Genomic DNA, 18424 nt, shown 5'->3' with positions numbered 1-18424 from the left:
TCCATTTTCCCCCACTCTGCGCCTCGCTGCAAGCTTCATTTGCGAGGCATAAAAGGCTATGGCCATGTGTCCGGTCAATAAGCGGTGCCAACATTATTTGGCAGTGACATCCAGTGAAGCATCCATTTAAGGTTACTGTTTTTTTTCCCCAGTGCTGGCACTGTTCAGAGATCAGGCAAAATAGGCTGTCGGCCGAGTCCAGCCACGCGGACTTTATTTACGTGTCCTCAGCCAAGAGGCACACAGTATATTTATCCTGACGGATATTTAAATGCATTTTTTTTTACAGTATCACAACAAATCTTTGCCAATAAACTCTTGGAGGGCCGTCCAACGCTGCGTTCGCATGGCGACGTGAAGGCATGCGGCGCTTCAGTCGAGCGCATGTGAGTGGGCGAGCTTGGGTGGAGGGCAGAGGAGCAGGGGGTCCAGCCAGCTCCATTAGGAGCCATAAAGCCCAGAGTGGCCCTGGTGCTGGAGCTCCATTCAGCCCTCGGTGACTCACTGACACCCGCATTCCAGCACAGCAGGGAGCCCGGAATGCTGTTCACTCACTCTCTCACACACCCACTCACTCACTCACTCACTCACTCGCTCGCTTGCTCACTCAGTGACACACTCGCGCACTCATTCACTCATTCAGTTACACACTCAGTCACTCTCACTCACTCGCTCGCATGCCATTCAGGCGGGATCCCTCGCCGCCGGTGTGGTATTCACAAAGGCATGTCTCTGATGCCCTCAGCATGGACGTGTGTGTGAGTGTGTGTGTGTGTGTGTGTGTGTCAGTTAAGGGGGCTTTTCCCACCACTCAAGGCGAGGAGGACCGCTGAGAGCTGTGCGGCAGCAATCAGAGACCACATGCACAAGCTGCACGGGTGGGTGGAGGAAGAGGAGGAGGAGGCAGCAGCAGCAGCACATGGGGACCAGATGGAGCCGCCTGCCCCCCCAAAAAACACCGTCAGCTCAGACACGCAGAGAGGAGGAGGGCCACCGTGGTGGAACGTGTGAAGTCATTCATTACATGTGACCTCAGACGTAACGAAGCGCTCTCGGCTCTCGGGATGACGGGACGTGCGAAGTGATCTACTCGGAGGAGAATGTCACAGTGAGGAGGGGCGGCGGCCACGCTGGCAACATGACCATCTGAGGCACACATGTGGACACATGTGGCGGAAGGGGCGGGGAACATGTCAGTTTCTGTATATAGGCTTGTTTAGGCTTTAGGCTTTTCCACCCACCATTTTAGACTTAATCCCTCTAAAAGTCACTTGATGACCATTTTGGTGACCATTCAAATCAGTCTCAAGTTAGATAATCAGATGGGAGGGGGGGGGGGGGGGGGGAGAATTACACATATAAACACACAGATCTGTTAATGTGAATTTTTAATTAAGTTTTTAGCACTTACACTTACGTAAATCCTGTTGGGACTATGAGATGCGGTGCGGTGGTGGTGGTTGTTTGTGATATGGATGTGGCAGATTGTGATGTAATCTGTCAAGCCGTTGCCCTGTTTGGGGCTGGGGGGAGATGGGGGGAGAAAGAGATCCCCCTGTGTGGGACTGTGGGGGAGAGAGAGAGAGAGATGCCCCTGTGTGGGACTGGGGGGGGGGGGGGATAACCCTGGGGGGGAGGGGGAGAGGAAGAGATGCCGCTGTGCTTCTCCAGATGATCCCTGAGCTGCTGCTGCTGCTGCTGCTGCGGCTGCCTGACAGACAGACTCCTGTCTCCTGCTGCACACCCTGCTGCGTGGCACCACTTAACGCTCCTGCTTAATCTCTGGTGGCAGAGCTGTGGGAAGCCCCGGCCCCCACACCGCCATGGTGGGACAGCAGAGACTCACTATAACTATAAGTGTAGAGAGAGAGAGAAGGAGAGAGAGAGAGAGAAAGAGAGAGAGAGAGGGAGGAAGAGGGAGGTCTAGATCAGGACACAAGGAAGATGGGACTCTGACCTGACGGCAAAGACCAGTGGAACAGTTGGTGCGAGTTCCTCCAAGAGAACTCCTCTCCTTTTCTCTCAGCATCTCTGTCTCCTTACAGTACAGTTCTGTCATCGCCGACTTTTCTTTGTCTACCATTTTCTATCTCTCTACGTATCTCTCACACTATCCCTCTCAGGATTACTTGCACGCCTTCTGTCACTCTCTCTCCCTCACCCTCTCTCCCTCGCCCTCTCTCTCCCTCTCCCTCTCTACCTCCCTCCCTCCCTCTCTCCCCCCCTCTCTCTCTCTCCCTCCGTGTTTGTGTCTGTCCTCTCTCTGCTCTTCTCTCCTTTATCCCCACTCTGCTCCGTGCGCCGGTCACTTCTCCTAGGTGGAGCTGGCTTTCCTGGAATTGTCGGGCAGCTTTTCCTGTTGTGCTTGCTGCCTCTCTCTCTATCTCTCTCTCTCTCGCTCTCTCTCCCTCCCTCTCTCTCTCTCTCTCTCCCTCCCTCTCTCTCTCTCCGTCTCTCTACACTCTGTGCTGCTGCTCAGTGTGAGCTGGTGTTGCGGCTGGATTAGTGGGGTTATGGACAGTCATGCCATCTGGAGCCCCTGTCCTGAAAGAGGGGTGCTTTTCCTCTAAATGCGCTTTCATTTTTTGGGTCAGAAGTTCTTCAGCGATCAAAATGTCTGAGCAATGCAAAGCGGGGCGAAATCCATCGGTGGGTAAAGTAACGTGTGTGTGTGTGTGTGTGTGTGTGTGTGTGAATGTGTATGTGTGTGTGTGTGAGTGTGTGTGCAAGGTGCTGCTCACTGGCAGTTTTCCATTGTGCTCTGTTTTCTCTCATCTCGACTGCGTAGACATGCGTGGAGATACTTTCAGTAAATCATGTTTAATATTAAATGCAGGTCGTGTTTTTTCTGTAGTCAGGTATGTTAAAGGTGAACTTTTGGTCTTGTGTGAAGTTTTTTTTCTCTCCATGCATGTCCAGGCATGTTTCAGATGAATTATTCATTGGAGATATGTATTCCGTCTCTGACATGATATTGATCTTAAGGATGTTTTCAAGTTTCGAAATGACACTTTGAAAGTGTCATGTAGATTATGTTTAATACACAGCTGGAAAAAATGTACAGACGTAATGTTTTATACAGGTAATATTTTGGGTCATCCCAAATACAGACGCTTTAACTGGCTATAAGGCACAATGTAAACCGCATAGTCGCGAAAGTAGTTGTATCTCCAAGCAATAAATATTCCAACTCTTTTGCATTATACGAAAGTAAAAACATTTCCATTATGACGATACATTGTAATTTATTTATCATTCGGAAGTCATTCATGACTTAGTACAGGTCATGTTTTGAATCTGAAAGGAAAAAAGATTAACAGTCAAGTCATTATCAAGTCACATCTTTTGAAAATGACAATCAGACAGACTTACAACAAAAAGTGTCCCAAATGCCAGCAGACCAGTGCCGTGTCTGTGTCCGACTCCTGGGACTGCCCTGAAAACAATTGTCTCTTGTATTCCGATGGCGAGCAGAGAGCTGCCCTGGCTTTGAATGGATTTTCGGTAACAATCCCTGGCCCACTGCTGGCCGTAATTGCTGTATCTTTGCCACTTCAAAGGCCGTCTGTGGGCTCTCTGGCCTGATAATGAGCTTTAACTTCTTTCACACTTAATGAGTGAAGGTAGAGTTCACCCAGTGAAATAAGGCGGGCACAGGCCGCCCCGGTCGCAGCTGTGGTGTCTGACTCGCCCCGCTAACAAAGGCTTAGTGTCCCGGCGCAGCGTGGAAACCCAGCACAGAGCCGGCACTGGCCCGGCCTTCTGCTTGACCGAGCTGTCTGGCCAGGGCCACCCCACCGCACTGGACGCCCGCACACTCATGCTACACAATCCATGTGTACGGGCATTGTTTTGAACGAGCTATGCACCCCCCCTGTGCACACACACACATTGCATAACCCAAAAAGAAGGACAAACCAGAGAGGTCTCGGAGTTTGTTTGTTTACGGCGTTTTTGTTCCCGCCCATGGTTCCTTTGGTTGAAGGAAAATTGAGCGTAAGCCCAGACTTAATTATATCAGCCACCATGAAATGAAAAAGACATTCCAAAGTTGATGTATTTGCATGTTCTCATTTGGAACCAAATCTATTCAAGTTAATCTGCATCTCAAAGGCTGAATTTGGCTTTACTGCTCTTGTAAAGTTGAGGTCATTTAACAGTATTCATAGAGCGATCTTGAGACTGTGTATATACGTGGGTAATTAACGCAGTGGCCATGATGTATTATTTGTATGTATGTGTATCTGTGCCAGCCTCTGTTTGTGCAGATATGCAGTACAATGCCATGTGTGCTCATTAAACTGTGTCTTGTGAAAGTTGACAACCCCCTACAGCTTCAACCTCTCTCACACTCTTTCTTTCTCTCTCTCTCTCTTTGTTTCCCTCTGTCTCTCTACCCCCCCCCCCCCCCCCCACCCCGACTCCTCCTCCCCTCTAATTGAACTGTGTGTCATCCCCACAGATAGCTGATCAGCTTCCCTGGATTTCGCTGACGACGCCGCTTTGTTTCGCCTGAAGATGGAAACGCTGGAGTCGGAGCTGACCTGCCCAATCTGTCTGGAGCTCTTCGAGGATCCGCTGCTGCTGCCGTGCGCCCACAGCCTGTGCTTCCACTGCGCCCACCGCATCCTGGTGTCCCACTGCATGAGCAACGAGTCCGTGGAGTCCATCAGCGCTTTCCAGTGTCCCACCTGTCGTTATGTCATCGCCCTCAGCCCGCGCGGCCTAGAGGGACTCAAGCGCAACGTCACCCTACAGAACATTATCGACCGCTTCCAGAAGGCGTCGCTGAGCGGGCCCAACTCGCCGAGCGAGACGCGCCGCGAGCGCGCCGCCTCCTCGTCCGCCGCCACCACCGACAAGGACGTCGGCCCCGCCGCCATGACGACCTCGGCCGGCAGCGGCGAGCGCGTCCAGTGCCAGTTCTGCGAGCAGGACCCGCCGCAGGACGCGGTCAAGACGTGCGTCACCTGCGAGGTGTCCTACTGCGAGGAGTGCCTCAAGGCCACGCACCCCAACAAAAAGCCCTTCACCGGACACCGGCTCATCGAGCCGCTGCCCGACCAGCACCTGCGCGGCCTCCTGTGCCTGGAGCACGAGGACGAGAAGGTCAACATGTACTGCGTCACCGACGAGCAGCTCATCTGCTCCCTCTGCAAGCTCGTGGGGCGCCACCGCGACCACCAAGTGGCCGCCCTCAGCGAGCGCTACGACAAGCTCAAGGTAAGAGCGTCTCTGACCAGGCCGGGGGGTGGACGCACGGGAGCAGCATCGGAGAGTAGGAGAGCTGGGGGAACACATCCTTACACAGTTAGAAAACGTCAAAAGTAGATACTACTATACTAACTATGGCACTACTACTATACTATACTGTATTAACTATAATATATATGCGCACAACGAAGATTTTTTCAATATTTAAAACTATATTTTGATTCCATCTGTGCAATACGGAAATAATAAGTGATAGTAAATGGATCAAGCTGCATGCTTTGAAGTCAGATCTTATATGCCACTGCATTCCAGCTATCGATGTACAGTACAGTAAGTTGTCAAAGAACACAATATCTGCTCTTGAAAATGACATGCATATATTGCACTGAACAGAGTCATATCTCCCTCAACAAGTTAGTCGTGTGATTCGAAACACAATGTGGAATGAATAATTTATTGATATACATCTTTTATAGCCTACCTCTTCCTCCGTTGGCAAAACACAGAGGCACGTCTTTTAGGACAAAAAAAGTAATTTCATATCCTGGATATGGTTCTTGATGTGACATTAACATTTATCCCTATTCATTCTAATATTATATATTGACCTATATCTAATAGATAAGGCTGAATGTCATGGCAGCAGCCCTTACAAACTGACCTGACTCAGATCCTCATTTTAATCAGTAAATGTGTCTTTTCACCAAAGCTCCAGTCTATACCCATTCTAGAGTACTCAGACTGGGAGAGTTTGGTGAAGGGTCTCACCACAATCTCTGCCACGCAATTAATACTAATAAAATACATCACCAACACAAATCTTGGGTTAAGTACAGCCTTTATCGTATGCTTCGTAACGGCTTAGAGACCCTGTCAGTCAGCCCAGCAATAAAACATGACCGGGCAGTCCCCTACTCTCCAGCTCTGAAAGAGAGACTGTGTGAGCCGAAATGCTGGACTCGGTAGGTCAATATTTTGCCAACAGACTGTAGGCTTCGTTAAAGACTCCTAAATATCTGTTTAATGGTCTATGCTTAAGTAGATTTGGACAGCTGTGGTGTTCTGTTTCCCCTCCTGTGGCAATTACTACACATAACACACGAGTGGTCTTGCATGAGTTGTGAACCCTTTGTACTGTGCGTGGTTGAAATGTGTCAAAAAATACATCTTTTCCTGCGGTGAAATTAATTGTCAGTATAAAGTGGGGAGCATCTGAGGTCATTTAGGCTTATCCTGTAGCACTTTATTTTTCTCAGAATGGGCTGTGGGCAAAACGCCTACATGACTTTGGTCCATGAACTTCACAGAGGCACCCGTAAAAATGCTGCTGTGTACAGTATTTGTGTGGATAGCAGTCTCTATGGACCTACATAGAACAACACAACCTGCTGGTTCATTGGCCTTTCTGCCCTCACCACTTTATACCAATGTGTTACTGTATGCATGGACCCCTGCAACGAGACAGTGACTACTCCACGTTTGGTACCTCCTGCACTAACTGTGCACTGTGTCTGCCTGTGTCTGCTCACCTGACGAATGCATCCTGAGCAAGTGCTTAGTCAACCAACCACAACCACCCACCTTCTCTCCCCCGTTAAAGCCACAGCAGAACAAACAAGCTGTATTGTGTCAGGGTCGAGGCGGGCGTCAGACTTAACCCGTTTCTCCTTTCTCTGATCATGCTGCCATGGTGCAGAGAGAGGCTGCCCGCTCTCCGAGCGAGGAGAGAGAACAGGAGGAAGCCGAGCAGGTGATCTTTATGGCATAAACCCTCCCTTACCTCCCCCCCCCCCCCCCCCCCCCCCCCCCCGTCCTGCGGGATATACCCACGGGACACACCTGGCATTTGAATATCATTATTATCCTGCGCTGAACTGCGGAAATGGATAGTCATTCATAAGTCATGACCATCAAATATAAATGTATTTATGTAATTGTAATCCACTTCAAAGATACAGTGCACTTAAGAGATGAATCTTTTAACTATCGTATGATTATTTTATATCTGTGTTACGTCTGTATATTGTGGGATCTATTTTCCCAACAGCCAGGTCTACAGTTGTTTTTTTTTTTTTAAGGAAACAGAAGAAGTGCGGCAGTTGTCTGGTCTGTGTCTGTTTTGTCTGTGGAGATTTTGCTCAGCACAATGATGGGTTGAAAGACAGATACTTTGATTGGTCCGCTCTTTTGTCATGCGCTTTTACACCTTCTTTTCATTCAGAATTTCCTCCAATCACAACAGTTCAGGATGTGTATAATGTACTGTACTGTACTGCACTATTTTTTTGTGAACATGGTTCATTATGGATATGCGCAGTGTGTCACAGCCATAGGCCTACTCATGTAGTTAAACTCAATTTCTTATTTTCTCTCTATGCTGACGTGCAAGAATATAATCTACCAGCTTCCACAGAGAGCTTTAGCTATAATGTCCGTAACTGTTACAAGTACAGTTTGAGACTCTTTTAGGACTGATGTCACAAGTAATTACATGAATATTCAAAATGAAAACAGACAGAGTTAATCCGTTCTTGTTTCTTGGGAACTTTTTTTTTTAATTCAGGAAATAAACAAATGGCGTATTAATAATGCAAACTGTTGCTGTTTTTAGAATTTTAGAAGAGCCAAAAATATTTGTGACATGTGGAGACAAATCATTTTGCAATATTAATGCAGCCAGCACTGCAAAAAAAAAAAAAGTAGCTGCACTTAACATCCTCCATTTTATTTATCTTATTTTGTCTACAACATCCAGCGCTCTGAACCACTCACAGAGGAGTCTAATGCTGCTGGGCTGTCCTGCCAGGAGACAGCGTCATAACCCTATTTGGTCGCATCCCAGACGCAGTTAGCAATGCAGCAAGAGCTTGTGTACTTGCAGCGTTTTTAACACACAGGGCGGTTTTCAAACATCCCTTTTCAGCTTATCACAGCCAAAACCCTGACGTATCCAAAGGTCGTATCGCATAATGTGGTGAAAGAGAAATCTGGGGATAGGGCCTTTTTTTTATTTGACTAAACAAGCATTTAAGGAATGAGCAGTCTAAATCTGTGAATATTCAGTGGTCTACGTGATACCCGGGACTACGCCGTATACCCACTTAAAAAGCATCACCATCTCAGTATACCCAGTCAAAATAGGCAAGGATAGGAATTAACATTTGGGGTTGATCAAGGTATACCCTCTACACCTATCTACATTACAGTATGCCCACTACAGCTAACTAGACTACACCACTGTGAATATTCTATGAAATACTATAAATACTGTAACCGCACTGCCATGCACTGGCAGAGCTTGCATGCATTCTAGTCGGTGGAGGCATTCACCTACCTGGTGCTGAGCTTCCTCCTCTTTATTGCTCTCCTGTACAGTAGGACATGCAGCTCTCCGTCAGTGCTCCCCTAGATCCCCTCGCAAACGGCTGTAAATGACCGAAAGATGGAAAGTAATTAAAAAAACGATGGGAGGGAAAGAATGGCAGCTTCCTCTAGGTGGAAAAATCCTTGTGGTTCCACACCTTTGCTGTGCTGCACTGAGCCTCTTTTCCTTCCTGACAAAAGACCTGATAGTTTCCCTACAAACATCATGTCCTGTCCATTCCAAGCACATTGGCACATTCCTGCACCATCCAAAACCTCCTGCTTCATCTCCTGATATACATAGCGCATCGGTGAAATAATAGTGTTTGATGATTATATGAAAGACTGAGTTCTGGATTAGTTTCTATTTAATCAATGTGTATTGTTCTATCAATGTACATTGTTTATGACATCTCTACCAAAGTTAAAATGGCACTTTCTTTTCAGTAGACACTATTACTTTACACAGTCCTGATTTCTGAAATTTTGTTTTTGTTTTTGTTCTTGTTTGTGTACCTTTCCATGGTTGTTTTTCTCTGCCATGACAAAGTGCTTCACTAATTACATAACTACCATATACAGTGTTTCTGATGATGGGAATATTTTATGTAAAAAGCCTACAACACTTCCATTTTGGTTAGTGTATCTGATTCTGAACATGTGTAAGACATAATTGTCCATGGCTATCAAACTGCTGATCTGCAGAACATGTGAGCTCTTTACCACCTCATAATACAATCTGACTCTCATCCATATCTATTATATTCTCAGAGTAATATCAAAATTCAATGTGAATGTCAAGAAATGTCCAAATTAATTCAACATTTAGTATGTGGTAATAGAAATCTCAATGTATTGTGTCCCTGGTATAGATTAAATAATAACTCTTATTATTAAAACAGTCCTTTCTAAAAAAACAAGGCCTAAAAAGTTGCCCTGAATCACAAGGTCTCAGTGCAAAGGCGGACTCTCTTTTCTCCTCTTCTCCTCTCACACCTCCAGTAAGAGAGGCTCTCCTGCCTCTGCCTCCACGCTATCTATTCTAATGGCTTTCATCACCTTTGCTTTGGCATGAATAAATGATTGGCTGAGAGGGCGGCTATGATAAAAACTTCAGCACTATTTCTGAGCGCTGTGACTCAGGGCCCTTATGAAATTGCCGGACGAGAAGAAGCCCTGACCTGAAAGGGCTTTTTGCCCCGTTCCCTAAACCCTGTGAACTTAATCCGCTGTGTGTGTGGACTGTGGCGACTTGGCCCTGCTCACTCCAAGTCACCCACACTTGAGCTGTGCAGCAGCAGACATTAGCGCATGCTCTGCTGGGTGCAGTCATATGAATCAAAAGTTGCTCCAGTGTTGACACGGTAACAATATACTGTATGTATATTTCAAGATGCTGTGTATGCCATTGAAAGTCACAAATGCAATATTCATGTATGCTGCAAAATGTACTGTAGAGGTGGTGAACAGTGAAGTTTTTGCATGTTCGTTTTTTTTTTTCGGACATTAATGGTTACTCTTAGACAGAGGTGATTTAAGATTCAAGATTCAAGACTTTTATTTGTCATTGAACAGTTGCCTATACAATATTTTCTTTTGCCAGCAAGGCATCAAATTCAAAGCAGCATTATATGTTGTGAGAGCATAATATATCCTGTGTATAGGTGTGCCACATTAAAAAAATTCAATAGTTCTGTGAAAACCACAAAAAATAATAATATTGATAAAAAAAAGTCTTCTCTATCAGAAATGGCACATTATGTTAGAAGGCTACCAAGAAACTGCTGGGATGTTGTAAATAACAGCAGCACCGTGTATGTGTATTGCCTGTTCCTGCAGGAGTCCTGTAAAACTCTTTCTCATAATCACAGTATTAAGCTCATCCAGGATTACACGTATGAACTAGTAACATACTCCGACCCTCAACACGTCCCCTCTCCCCCCTCCATATGTCTCAGGTCAGCTCTTACCCAGGAGGCTGGCGGCGCAAGTAAGCTGGACTCAGCCTCTAATGTCCCATTATCAGATAAAATGGCTACTGATGTCAGCAAACATTAACCGACACACTCAAGAAACAACATTGCGTATGAACATGAACACGAGTTCCTCTGTACATCCAGACTCCTCATGGTTAGAGCGTGCAGTGGGGTCCATGTTTAATGGATGTATTGGTGGGTGTTTATGCATGCTCCAGTTTTCCTAAATCAGCGGCAGATGCTCGAGTCTTCGCCTCCCTGGGCTGGAGCTCTCAGACGGGATGATGGGGTCTTTGGCAGTGGGGGGTTGTCCTGGTGTTACAGGCTGATCATAAAACCAATCTGACAAGCGCATTCAGTCTGCAGGAGTGCTCCATGCTGGGTGATCAGATATGAGCGTAGGGACTTTTATTTTGTTGTGATTTATTTTTTAAACATTTGTTGCATGCGGTTGGCGTTTTGTGGTATTTGAGATTACACGCAAATTCTTACTCATGATTTTTTTTTTTTTTTTTCTCAGCAAACTCTGGATTCTAATCTTAGCAACCTGATCAAGAGGAATAACGAGCTGGAGGGTCTCATGGGCAAGTTGATCCAGACCTGTCAACATGTAGAGGTAATGCTGACCTCGGGCTGGGCCCACCATATGCTATATACAGCCTATACATTCATTTGCAGTTAATCTCCTGCTGCTCTATTGTGGCGTTGACTATTATTCCATTGTGTTATCTGTTGAAATTTGAAATTAGGATTGCACTTTTGTTCCAATATCAAGCATGTGTGTTAGTTTATCATTCTGATTTAAGGCTTAAATAAATGCATTCCGCAAAAAAAAAAACACTGTAATGTGTGCGGAGGTGGTAAAGCAGATTAGGACATTTAAGCATTATAGTGGAGCTTTGGCACATGTGCATCTTTCCCAGGCTCACATCATGTACTGCACATGCATGAGCAGACTTCACAGCATATTAAGTGATCTAAGCAGTGGTTCGTGATGGCCTGGTTCTCTTAATGAGCGTGCAGGAGTGGAGTGGAGTGGAGTGGAGTGGATGGCAGCATGCTCTGTTGGGCTTCACCTGCCTGTGTGTCCTGCTCTGTCAGCTGGAGAGATGTGTGCCTCGTTCCAGTGACACAACATAGTTGTATGATCTTTTAATACGGGTTCAGTGACGAGTCAGAATATCAAAATGTTTTACACCAAGAAGGTGATATGTCAATAGACATTCACACAGGAGTCTCTCTCTCTGGATAATGGTCTCAAATGCAAAATTGTATCCTCAAATGGCCACTGCCATTAATTGCTTAATTAAATCCTAAAAAAACATACTTTTCTCTGAACTATTCTATCAATTCCAGGTGAATGCAGCTCGACAAGAAAACAAGCTTCTTGAGGAATGTGATATCCTGATTGATATCATACAACAAAGGAGACAGATCATCGGCTCCAAAATTAAGGAAGGGAAGGTACTGTACCTTACCACACTACACCACACTCTTTTTCACTCACACAAATAAGCCATCATGAAGATATAAGATTAAACAAGAAGGAAGGGGGGAGAAGCAGCATGGTATTCTATTGCACAGGAAGCACTTTTGAGCTACTAATGGGCCTATTTCAGCATCTGATCTCAATCAGGGCTTCAGTCATCAACACATTCTATGGTCCAGCATGTCTGACAGTTATGTTTTGATACAGTCCAGAAGCTCCAGTGGGTTTGTGTGCATGGCCCTAACAGTGCACATGATTTCCCTGATTATTCAAGTGGCCTTTTTGTCTCATTTTGACGCTTATCAGGGCGAGCAGATGGGCCAGGCTGCCGCGGGGCCTTTGCACGGGCATGTTCCGATTCGCTTCCCCCGCCTTGCTCGCTCCCTCCTCCCCAGGCTAATCAACCTCGGCCTCCTCCAGTGGCAGAGTGCAGGAGATGTTGACACAACACGAAGGAGATTTTACAGTCAGTTCGCGTGTTCTCCTCCCCATGGGCCAAGCAAAAAAAGTCAGAACGGGGAGGCTGGTTGACTCTGTTGACGTTGTTTACTTGGCACCGAATCCACGTGTTCACGCATCAGGCAGCGCACTCAAGTTTTAGAGCAGCAACACCGCATGATAACAGTCCTCCAAAAAAACATATTCATATTCATATTCATTCAGGCTCATATTAGTTGCCTCGCGATGTGGTGGTATATGAGGGCTGCGTGCGTCTGTTTTTATCAGCGCACTGTAAGTAGTTTTGTTTCCTCCCATCTCCAAGAAAAGTCATTAAGCGGGTCTCAAGGGGGGCCCAGCTGGCATGCCGAGCGGCGTCTCATGCTGCTGGGGGATCAGGGTGGTTTCCTGAAGCCCTTCCCAGAGGAGCGCCGCTTCCTTCCTCACCTCGTGGCAGAGTCAAAGGGCTGCCGTTTTGCCCTGATGGAACAAGAGCGCTGTTACCATGGGGAGAGCGCCGGAATGGAAATGAGAATTAAAAAAAGCGTGGAGTCGGGACGGGAAAGAATTTCATGTAGCCTCTCGTCCCCCGTTTGGACCGACTCAAGCATGTCCTGTCTGTCCAGACGACATCAAAACAGCTGAATAGATGTTGTGTGCTTTTTGGCCTTGGTGGCATCCCTGTCACCCTGCATTTACGATCACACGATCACACCACACAATGTATCAAAAAGCCTGTAGGCCTATGGTTGATTGATATACAGGTCACACAGTAGACTATTGTAGGAACTTGACTTGAATGAATGGACAGTAACTGTATATTTGAGTTTACTGTCTGAGGCAGACGGACTTCAGGCAGATGGACTCTTGTGAGCTGGGTTCTGCTCCATATTTCTGTCTGTTAAAAGGGAGTTCTTCTGTGCTACCATCACCTAAGTGCTTCTCTACAGGGCTCAGGTTTTGGGCTCTGTAAAGCACCTTGAGACCGTTATTTGGCCTATAAATAAGTACACCTAAATTTAATTGAATTAAATTGAACTTGTGTTGTACCTCCACCACCCCATTTCAGGTTGTTCGTCTGAGGAAACTTGCACAGCAGATAGCGAACTGCAAGCAGTGTATAGACAGATCGTCCAACCTCATCACTCAGGCTGATCACACCCTGAAGGAGACAGACCATGCTCGCTTCCTGCAGACCGCCAAAAGCATCTCGGAGAGGTAAGAGCCCCCAGGAGGAGTCTTAAAAAAGCTCTCTACCTGTGTGATCACCATGGTTTCCGTAGAAATGGCTCCACTGTGGGCTACTGTATCTTTCATAACCGTAATATTTCACTCTATATCACTCTTTTTTGATACATTTCAGAGTCTCTATGGCTACAGCATCATCTCAAATCCTGATACCAGAGATAAACATGAAAGACACATTCGACACATTTACATTAGACTTCACCCGAGAGAAGAAAATGCTGGAAAATTTGGATTATCTCACAGGTCAGTTTACTATCAATGAAATAACAATATGTGGTATTTTTTCTTTGTTGAGGGGCTTCTACTGTGAATATGCACATTTACAGCTCAGTCAATGAAAACTCACAAACGTAGTGCATTTAGACACAGTGTTTTATCCCTTGTGACTAACTAACACGTAATGAAATTACTCTGATTGCGTTCCAGTTTTTTAAGTTTTAGAGTGTTTCAAAACAGATTTGTAGTTTTCATCTGCTATAGGGCTGTATCTGCAGGGTATTATATTTGATGTTGTGGGAGCTTGCTTCACACAAGGGACAGCCAACTAACTGCATCACACAGCGTGTGCAGTCACAGTCATATTCATCTCAACTGAAAGAGCCTGGAGTGTTTTTTTTGGAAACCTAGTTTAAATGTGCAATAGTATGCAAGCCTTTTTTTTAGCTGGTAGCATCTGTGTAGCCTACTTCAGCCTCGTGCCGCCTGTTTTATAGATGACAATAAATCAGTGTTTCGCTTTATTTCATGTTCCAGCCCCCAATCCTCCTGTAATCCGAGAGGAATTATGCACGGCATCTCATGACACAATCACTGTCCACTGGACATCTGACGACGAGTTCAGCGTTGTTTCCTATGAACTGCAGTATGCCATCTTTACTGGACAATCCAACGTTGTCAGTAAGTAAACCATGATTCATACCTGGACTCATGTTGCACTGTTTATATACTAGATGTCACCATTAAATTGCATAATATAGAGCATCATAAAATTGATTACCGGTATACAATATTTTAAAACATCTTTTCATTTTGAATGTTACAGGGAACTTTCCCAAGAAACTAATACTAAACTGAAAAAAAAAAATGACTAAACTGAAAATATATGAACTGTACTGTATAGGCCATTTATAATGTAGCAATGAAACGGCCTGAGTAGAACATGATGAATGTCTGCCTCACATGTGACTGAAGCAGAGGCGTATATTGTGACCCAGACTGGGTTATGATGCCTGGACTAATGAAAGGGCAGTGCTCAGCCTCGGCTCTTCCTGCAGACTGAAAAGATCACTGGGCGCATGCAGGCTCTTAAAGGGGCCCTCTCCTCGACATGCTCAATCGAGCTTCTGTCCTCTTCTGCTTCACAGCCACGCTGGATTGATTGCACTGTTTAAACTTATGGGTCATAAACACCGGGAGCGAATAACAGCTTTGACACAGCGATGACCACTGGAATGTTCCTTCATGTGGTCAAACGCATTTCAGCGCAAATGGCCAAAGTACCCTCTGATGTAATGTGCGACAAAACTCGCTTTTAAAGGGAGCAGAAACATCATTCGCCCAGTTATCTCAAGCATCATTCATCCATTCATCTAAAACACCATTCACCCATTCATCTAAAACATCATTCACCCAGTGATCTAAAACATCATTCACCCAGTTATCTAAAAGACCATTCACCCAGTCATCTCAAACATCTTTCACCCATTCATCTAAAACATCATTCGCCCAGTTATCTAAAAATCCGTTAATGGGGTTGTTGATACAGTGTTTATCATCACGAGTCATAAGAACCTTAGGGCTTATCAGACTCTGATGATCTCTCATTTTAAAATACTGAGAGATAATCTTGAGTGATAATCTCTCAAACACAAAAGTCTACTCTGAGAGGTGCTCTGTCTTTTTTTCCAACACCTTTGTTGGATTGCTCTGTCTTGCAGGTCTGTGTAACTCGGCAGACAGCTGGATGATCGTGCCCAACATAAAGCAGAACCACTACACGGTGCACGGCCTGCAGAGCGGCACCAGGTACATCTTCATCGTCAAGGCCATCAACCAGGCAGGCAACCGCAGCAGCGAGCCGGGCAAGCTCAAGACCAACAGTGAGTCAGCACACCGCACTGCAATCACACGTATACTGTAGCTTCAGACTGACACAGCAGTGACAGTGACACGGTGAAGGGTTGACACCAGGGGTGGAAATTACAAATTTGAAAATGTGAAAATCTATCAGCCAATAGCAGATTTCTGGTCAAAATAACCAGCCACTCAATGTTAAAATATGACTTTGTGTCTGAAATCTACCAGCCACTCTCACATTTTACCAGCATTTGGCTGGTGGCTGGTGCTAATTTCCATCCCTGGTTGACACTGATGTCCACCTCCACAGGCCAGCCCTTCAAACTGGACCCAAAGTCTGCCCACAAGAAGCTGAAGGTGTCCCACGACAGCCTGACGGTGGAGAGGGACGAGACCTCGTCCAAGAAGAGCCACAGCCAGGACCGCTTCAGCAGCCAGGGGAGCTACGGGGTCACCGGGAACGTCTACATCGACAGCGGCCGCCACTACTGGGAGGCTCTGATTGGGGGGAGCACATGGTAGGAGTGTCAGTAGCTCTCTCACAAACACACACACACACACACACACACACACACACACACACACACACACACACACACACACACACACACACACACACACACACACACACACACACACACACACACACAGTGTCACAGTGTCAGCTAGTCAGGGTGCATTTTTTTTAGACCCATTTAGAGCTACTGCTATTTACTACTATGACTATGGGATTGGTTGTAGTCCTGTAAAATAGAGTAGAATAGAACAGAATAAGTGTGATGTTTATGGAATGTTTTCCATAGATATATATAGGGTTCTATATATCTATGATGTTATCCATGATGTGTGATATTTAGAATGGGTTCTTTCATCATATTTAAATTCAATTATTAGATAGATACTGTAGATAGATACTGTAGATAGATATAGATAGATAGGTAGATAGATACTGTAGATAGATAAATAGATAGATAGATACATGTAGATAGATAGATATAGACAGATACATGTAGATAGATACTTTATTGATCCCCAAGGGGAAATTCAAAATTCAATTCATTCTTTTCCCCAGGTTTGCTGTGGGCATTGCATACAAGTCTGCCCCCAAACACGAGTGGATCGGCAAGAACTCTGCCACGTGGGTGCTGTGCCGCTGCAACAACGCCTGGGTGGTGCGCCACAACAGCAAAGAGATGCCCATCGAGCCGTCCCCGCACCTGCGGCGCCTGGGCGTGCTGCTGGACTACGACGCCGGCTACCTGTCCTTTTACGACGCGGTGGGCTCCCACCACCTCTACACCTACGACATCTCCTTCATCCAGCCGGTGTGTCCCGTCTTCAACGTGTGGAACAAGTGTTTGACCGTCCTCACGGGACTGCCCATTCCTGACCACCTGGAGACCACGGATTCTCAGGACTAAAGAACAAAAACAAAAACAAAAAAAGATCCGGGAGTCTCCGGCACCCAACTCACTGAATGCTCTTGCACAAAAAAGACTGTGTGCTGCTGCACTCAAAAGCACAGAAAAAGACTGATGCCCCCTCCAGCTGTACAAAGTAGATGATGAAAATAAACAAAGCCTTTATTTCAATCATTCCTAAAATCATACTCCTATGGTTCATTAGTTTCTGTAGAGAATATTATTTATTTAAATGGAAAAAAACAAGCAATTACACATAGAAATTGTTTTGTTTTGCTTTTTTTGCTTTGCACATCTTCTGTGTTCATGCTTAGCCTATTTCAGCCCCACAGGAAGGCATTTTGCATAGCTCTAAGTCGGCTAATGTGAAATCACTAATGAGATGCTTTTATTTGTCTCTCACATTCACATGATTTTGTCAGTTTGTTTATCCATGGTCCTGTGTTTATGGACTACTACTACAGCTGTGGCACACGTCTTCATCTCTACAAAACTATCACTAAAGCCATGACTATTGCAACAGCAGCTTCTGTATGTGAAAAGCGAAGTGTACAGAAATGAACTCGCTATATTCATTGTGGACTCAGGTGATAATGTTTTTTAAACTCAGCTTGAAAGTCACAGTTTGTCATTTGGTAGTTTTATATTGGAACAGTTCACATTTAAAATACTAATAACACATCATGTTAAACTGTGTAAGTAAAAGAGATGACAGACAAATATGACCATATTAGGCTTTCCACACATGTCACGTATTGCAGCTAATTCTTGAAATGAAAAAAATATTGCACTATATTAAAATATTGCTTTCAAGTATGAGTTATGGTCTATCTTATTTTTTGGACGTACTGTATGATAACGTAGTTCTTAATATTTCTCCAGAGATTAATATACAAATACATACATAAAGACTATGTACAGTATGGGGGTAAAAGTGTGTCAAAATGGTATTCAGTAGGACACTCCGACAGCATACACCTATACAGGAGAAGACTGACAAGATTCTTTGTGACATCTCCGTTTTTTGTGCTTTTGTGTCATAGCTGGGGGACTCCTCGGCCTCTTTTCAATAGTGTGAGCCCAAACATGGCTGAACTCACGCTGACCTCCCCTTCACTTGCCCCTTAGACACAGCTCATGACGGAGCACCCGAGCACACAGATTCCCCTTGTGGCATGATGTCACACAGATCTGTGTGC

The 18424-nt window shown here is 45.5% G+C and overlaps 1 protein-coding gene across 4 annotated transcripts in view; it reads left to right on the top strand.

Annotated features, from left to right (window-relative positions):
• Positions 1 to 18044, top strand: part of mid1 (midline 1) — a 33227-nt gene extending 15183 nt beyond the window's left edge. For 3 of the 4 annotated variants that reach the window (XM_062534611.1, XM_062534610.1, XM_062534608.1), the window contains exons 2-10: positions 4463 to 5223; positions 11074 to 11169; positions 11910 to 12017; positions 13550 to 13698; positions 13844 to 13971; positions 14482 to 14625; positions 15666 to 15827; positions 16115 to 16322; positions 16877 to 18044. In XM_062534611.1, coding sequence (XP_062390595.1) covers positions 4519 to 5223; positions 11074 to 11169; positions 11910 to 12017; positions 13550 to 13698; positions 13844 to 13971; positions 14482 to 14625; positions 15666 to 15827; positions 16115 to 16322; positions 16877 to 17225 — 2049 coding nt within the window. In that variant the 5' untranslated portion in view covers positions 4463 to 4518 and the 3' untranslated portion in view covers positions 17226 to 18044. Of the gene's footprint in view, positions 1 to 2443; positions 2650 to 4462; positions 5224 to 11073; positions 11170 to 11909; positions 12018 to 13549; positions 13699 to 13843; positions 13972 to 14481; positions 14626 to 15665; positions 15828 to 16114; positions 16323 to 16876 lie in introns of those variants that run through there. The other variant, XM_062534609.1, reaches the window with a different exon arrangement.
• Positions 18045 to 18424: the final 380 nt, after the last annotated feature.

The sequence above is a fragment of the Sardina pilchardus genome, chromosome 4 (assembly GCF_963854185.1).
Source record: "Sardina pilchardus chromosome 4, fSarPil1.1, whole genome shotgun sequence".
Lineage (NCBI taxonomy): Eukaryota > Metazoa > Chordata > Actinopteri > Clupeiformes > Clupeidae > Sardina > Sardina pilchardus.
This window is presented reverse-complemented; position numbering and strand designations above follow the sequence as displayed.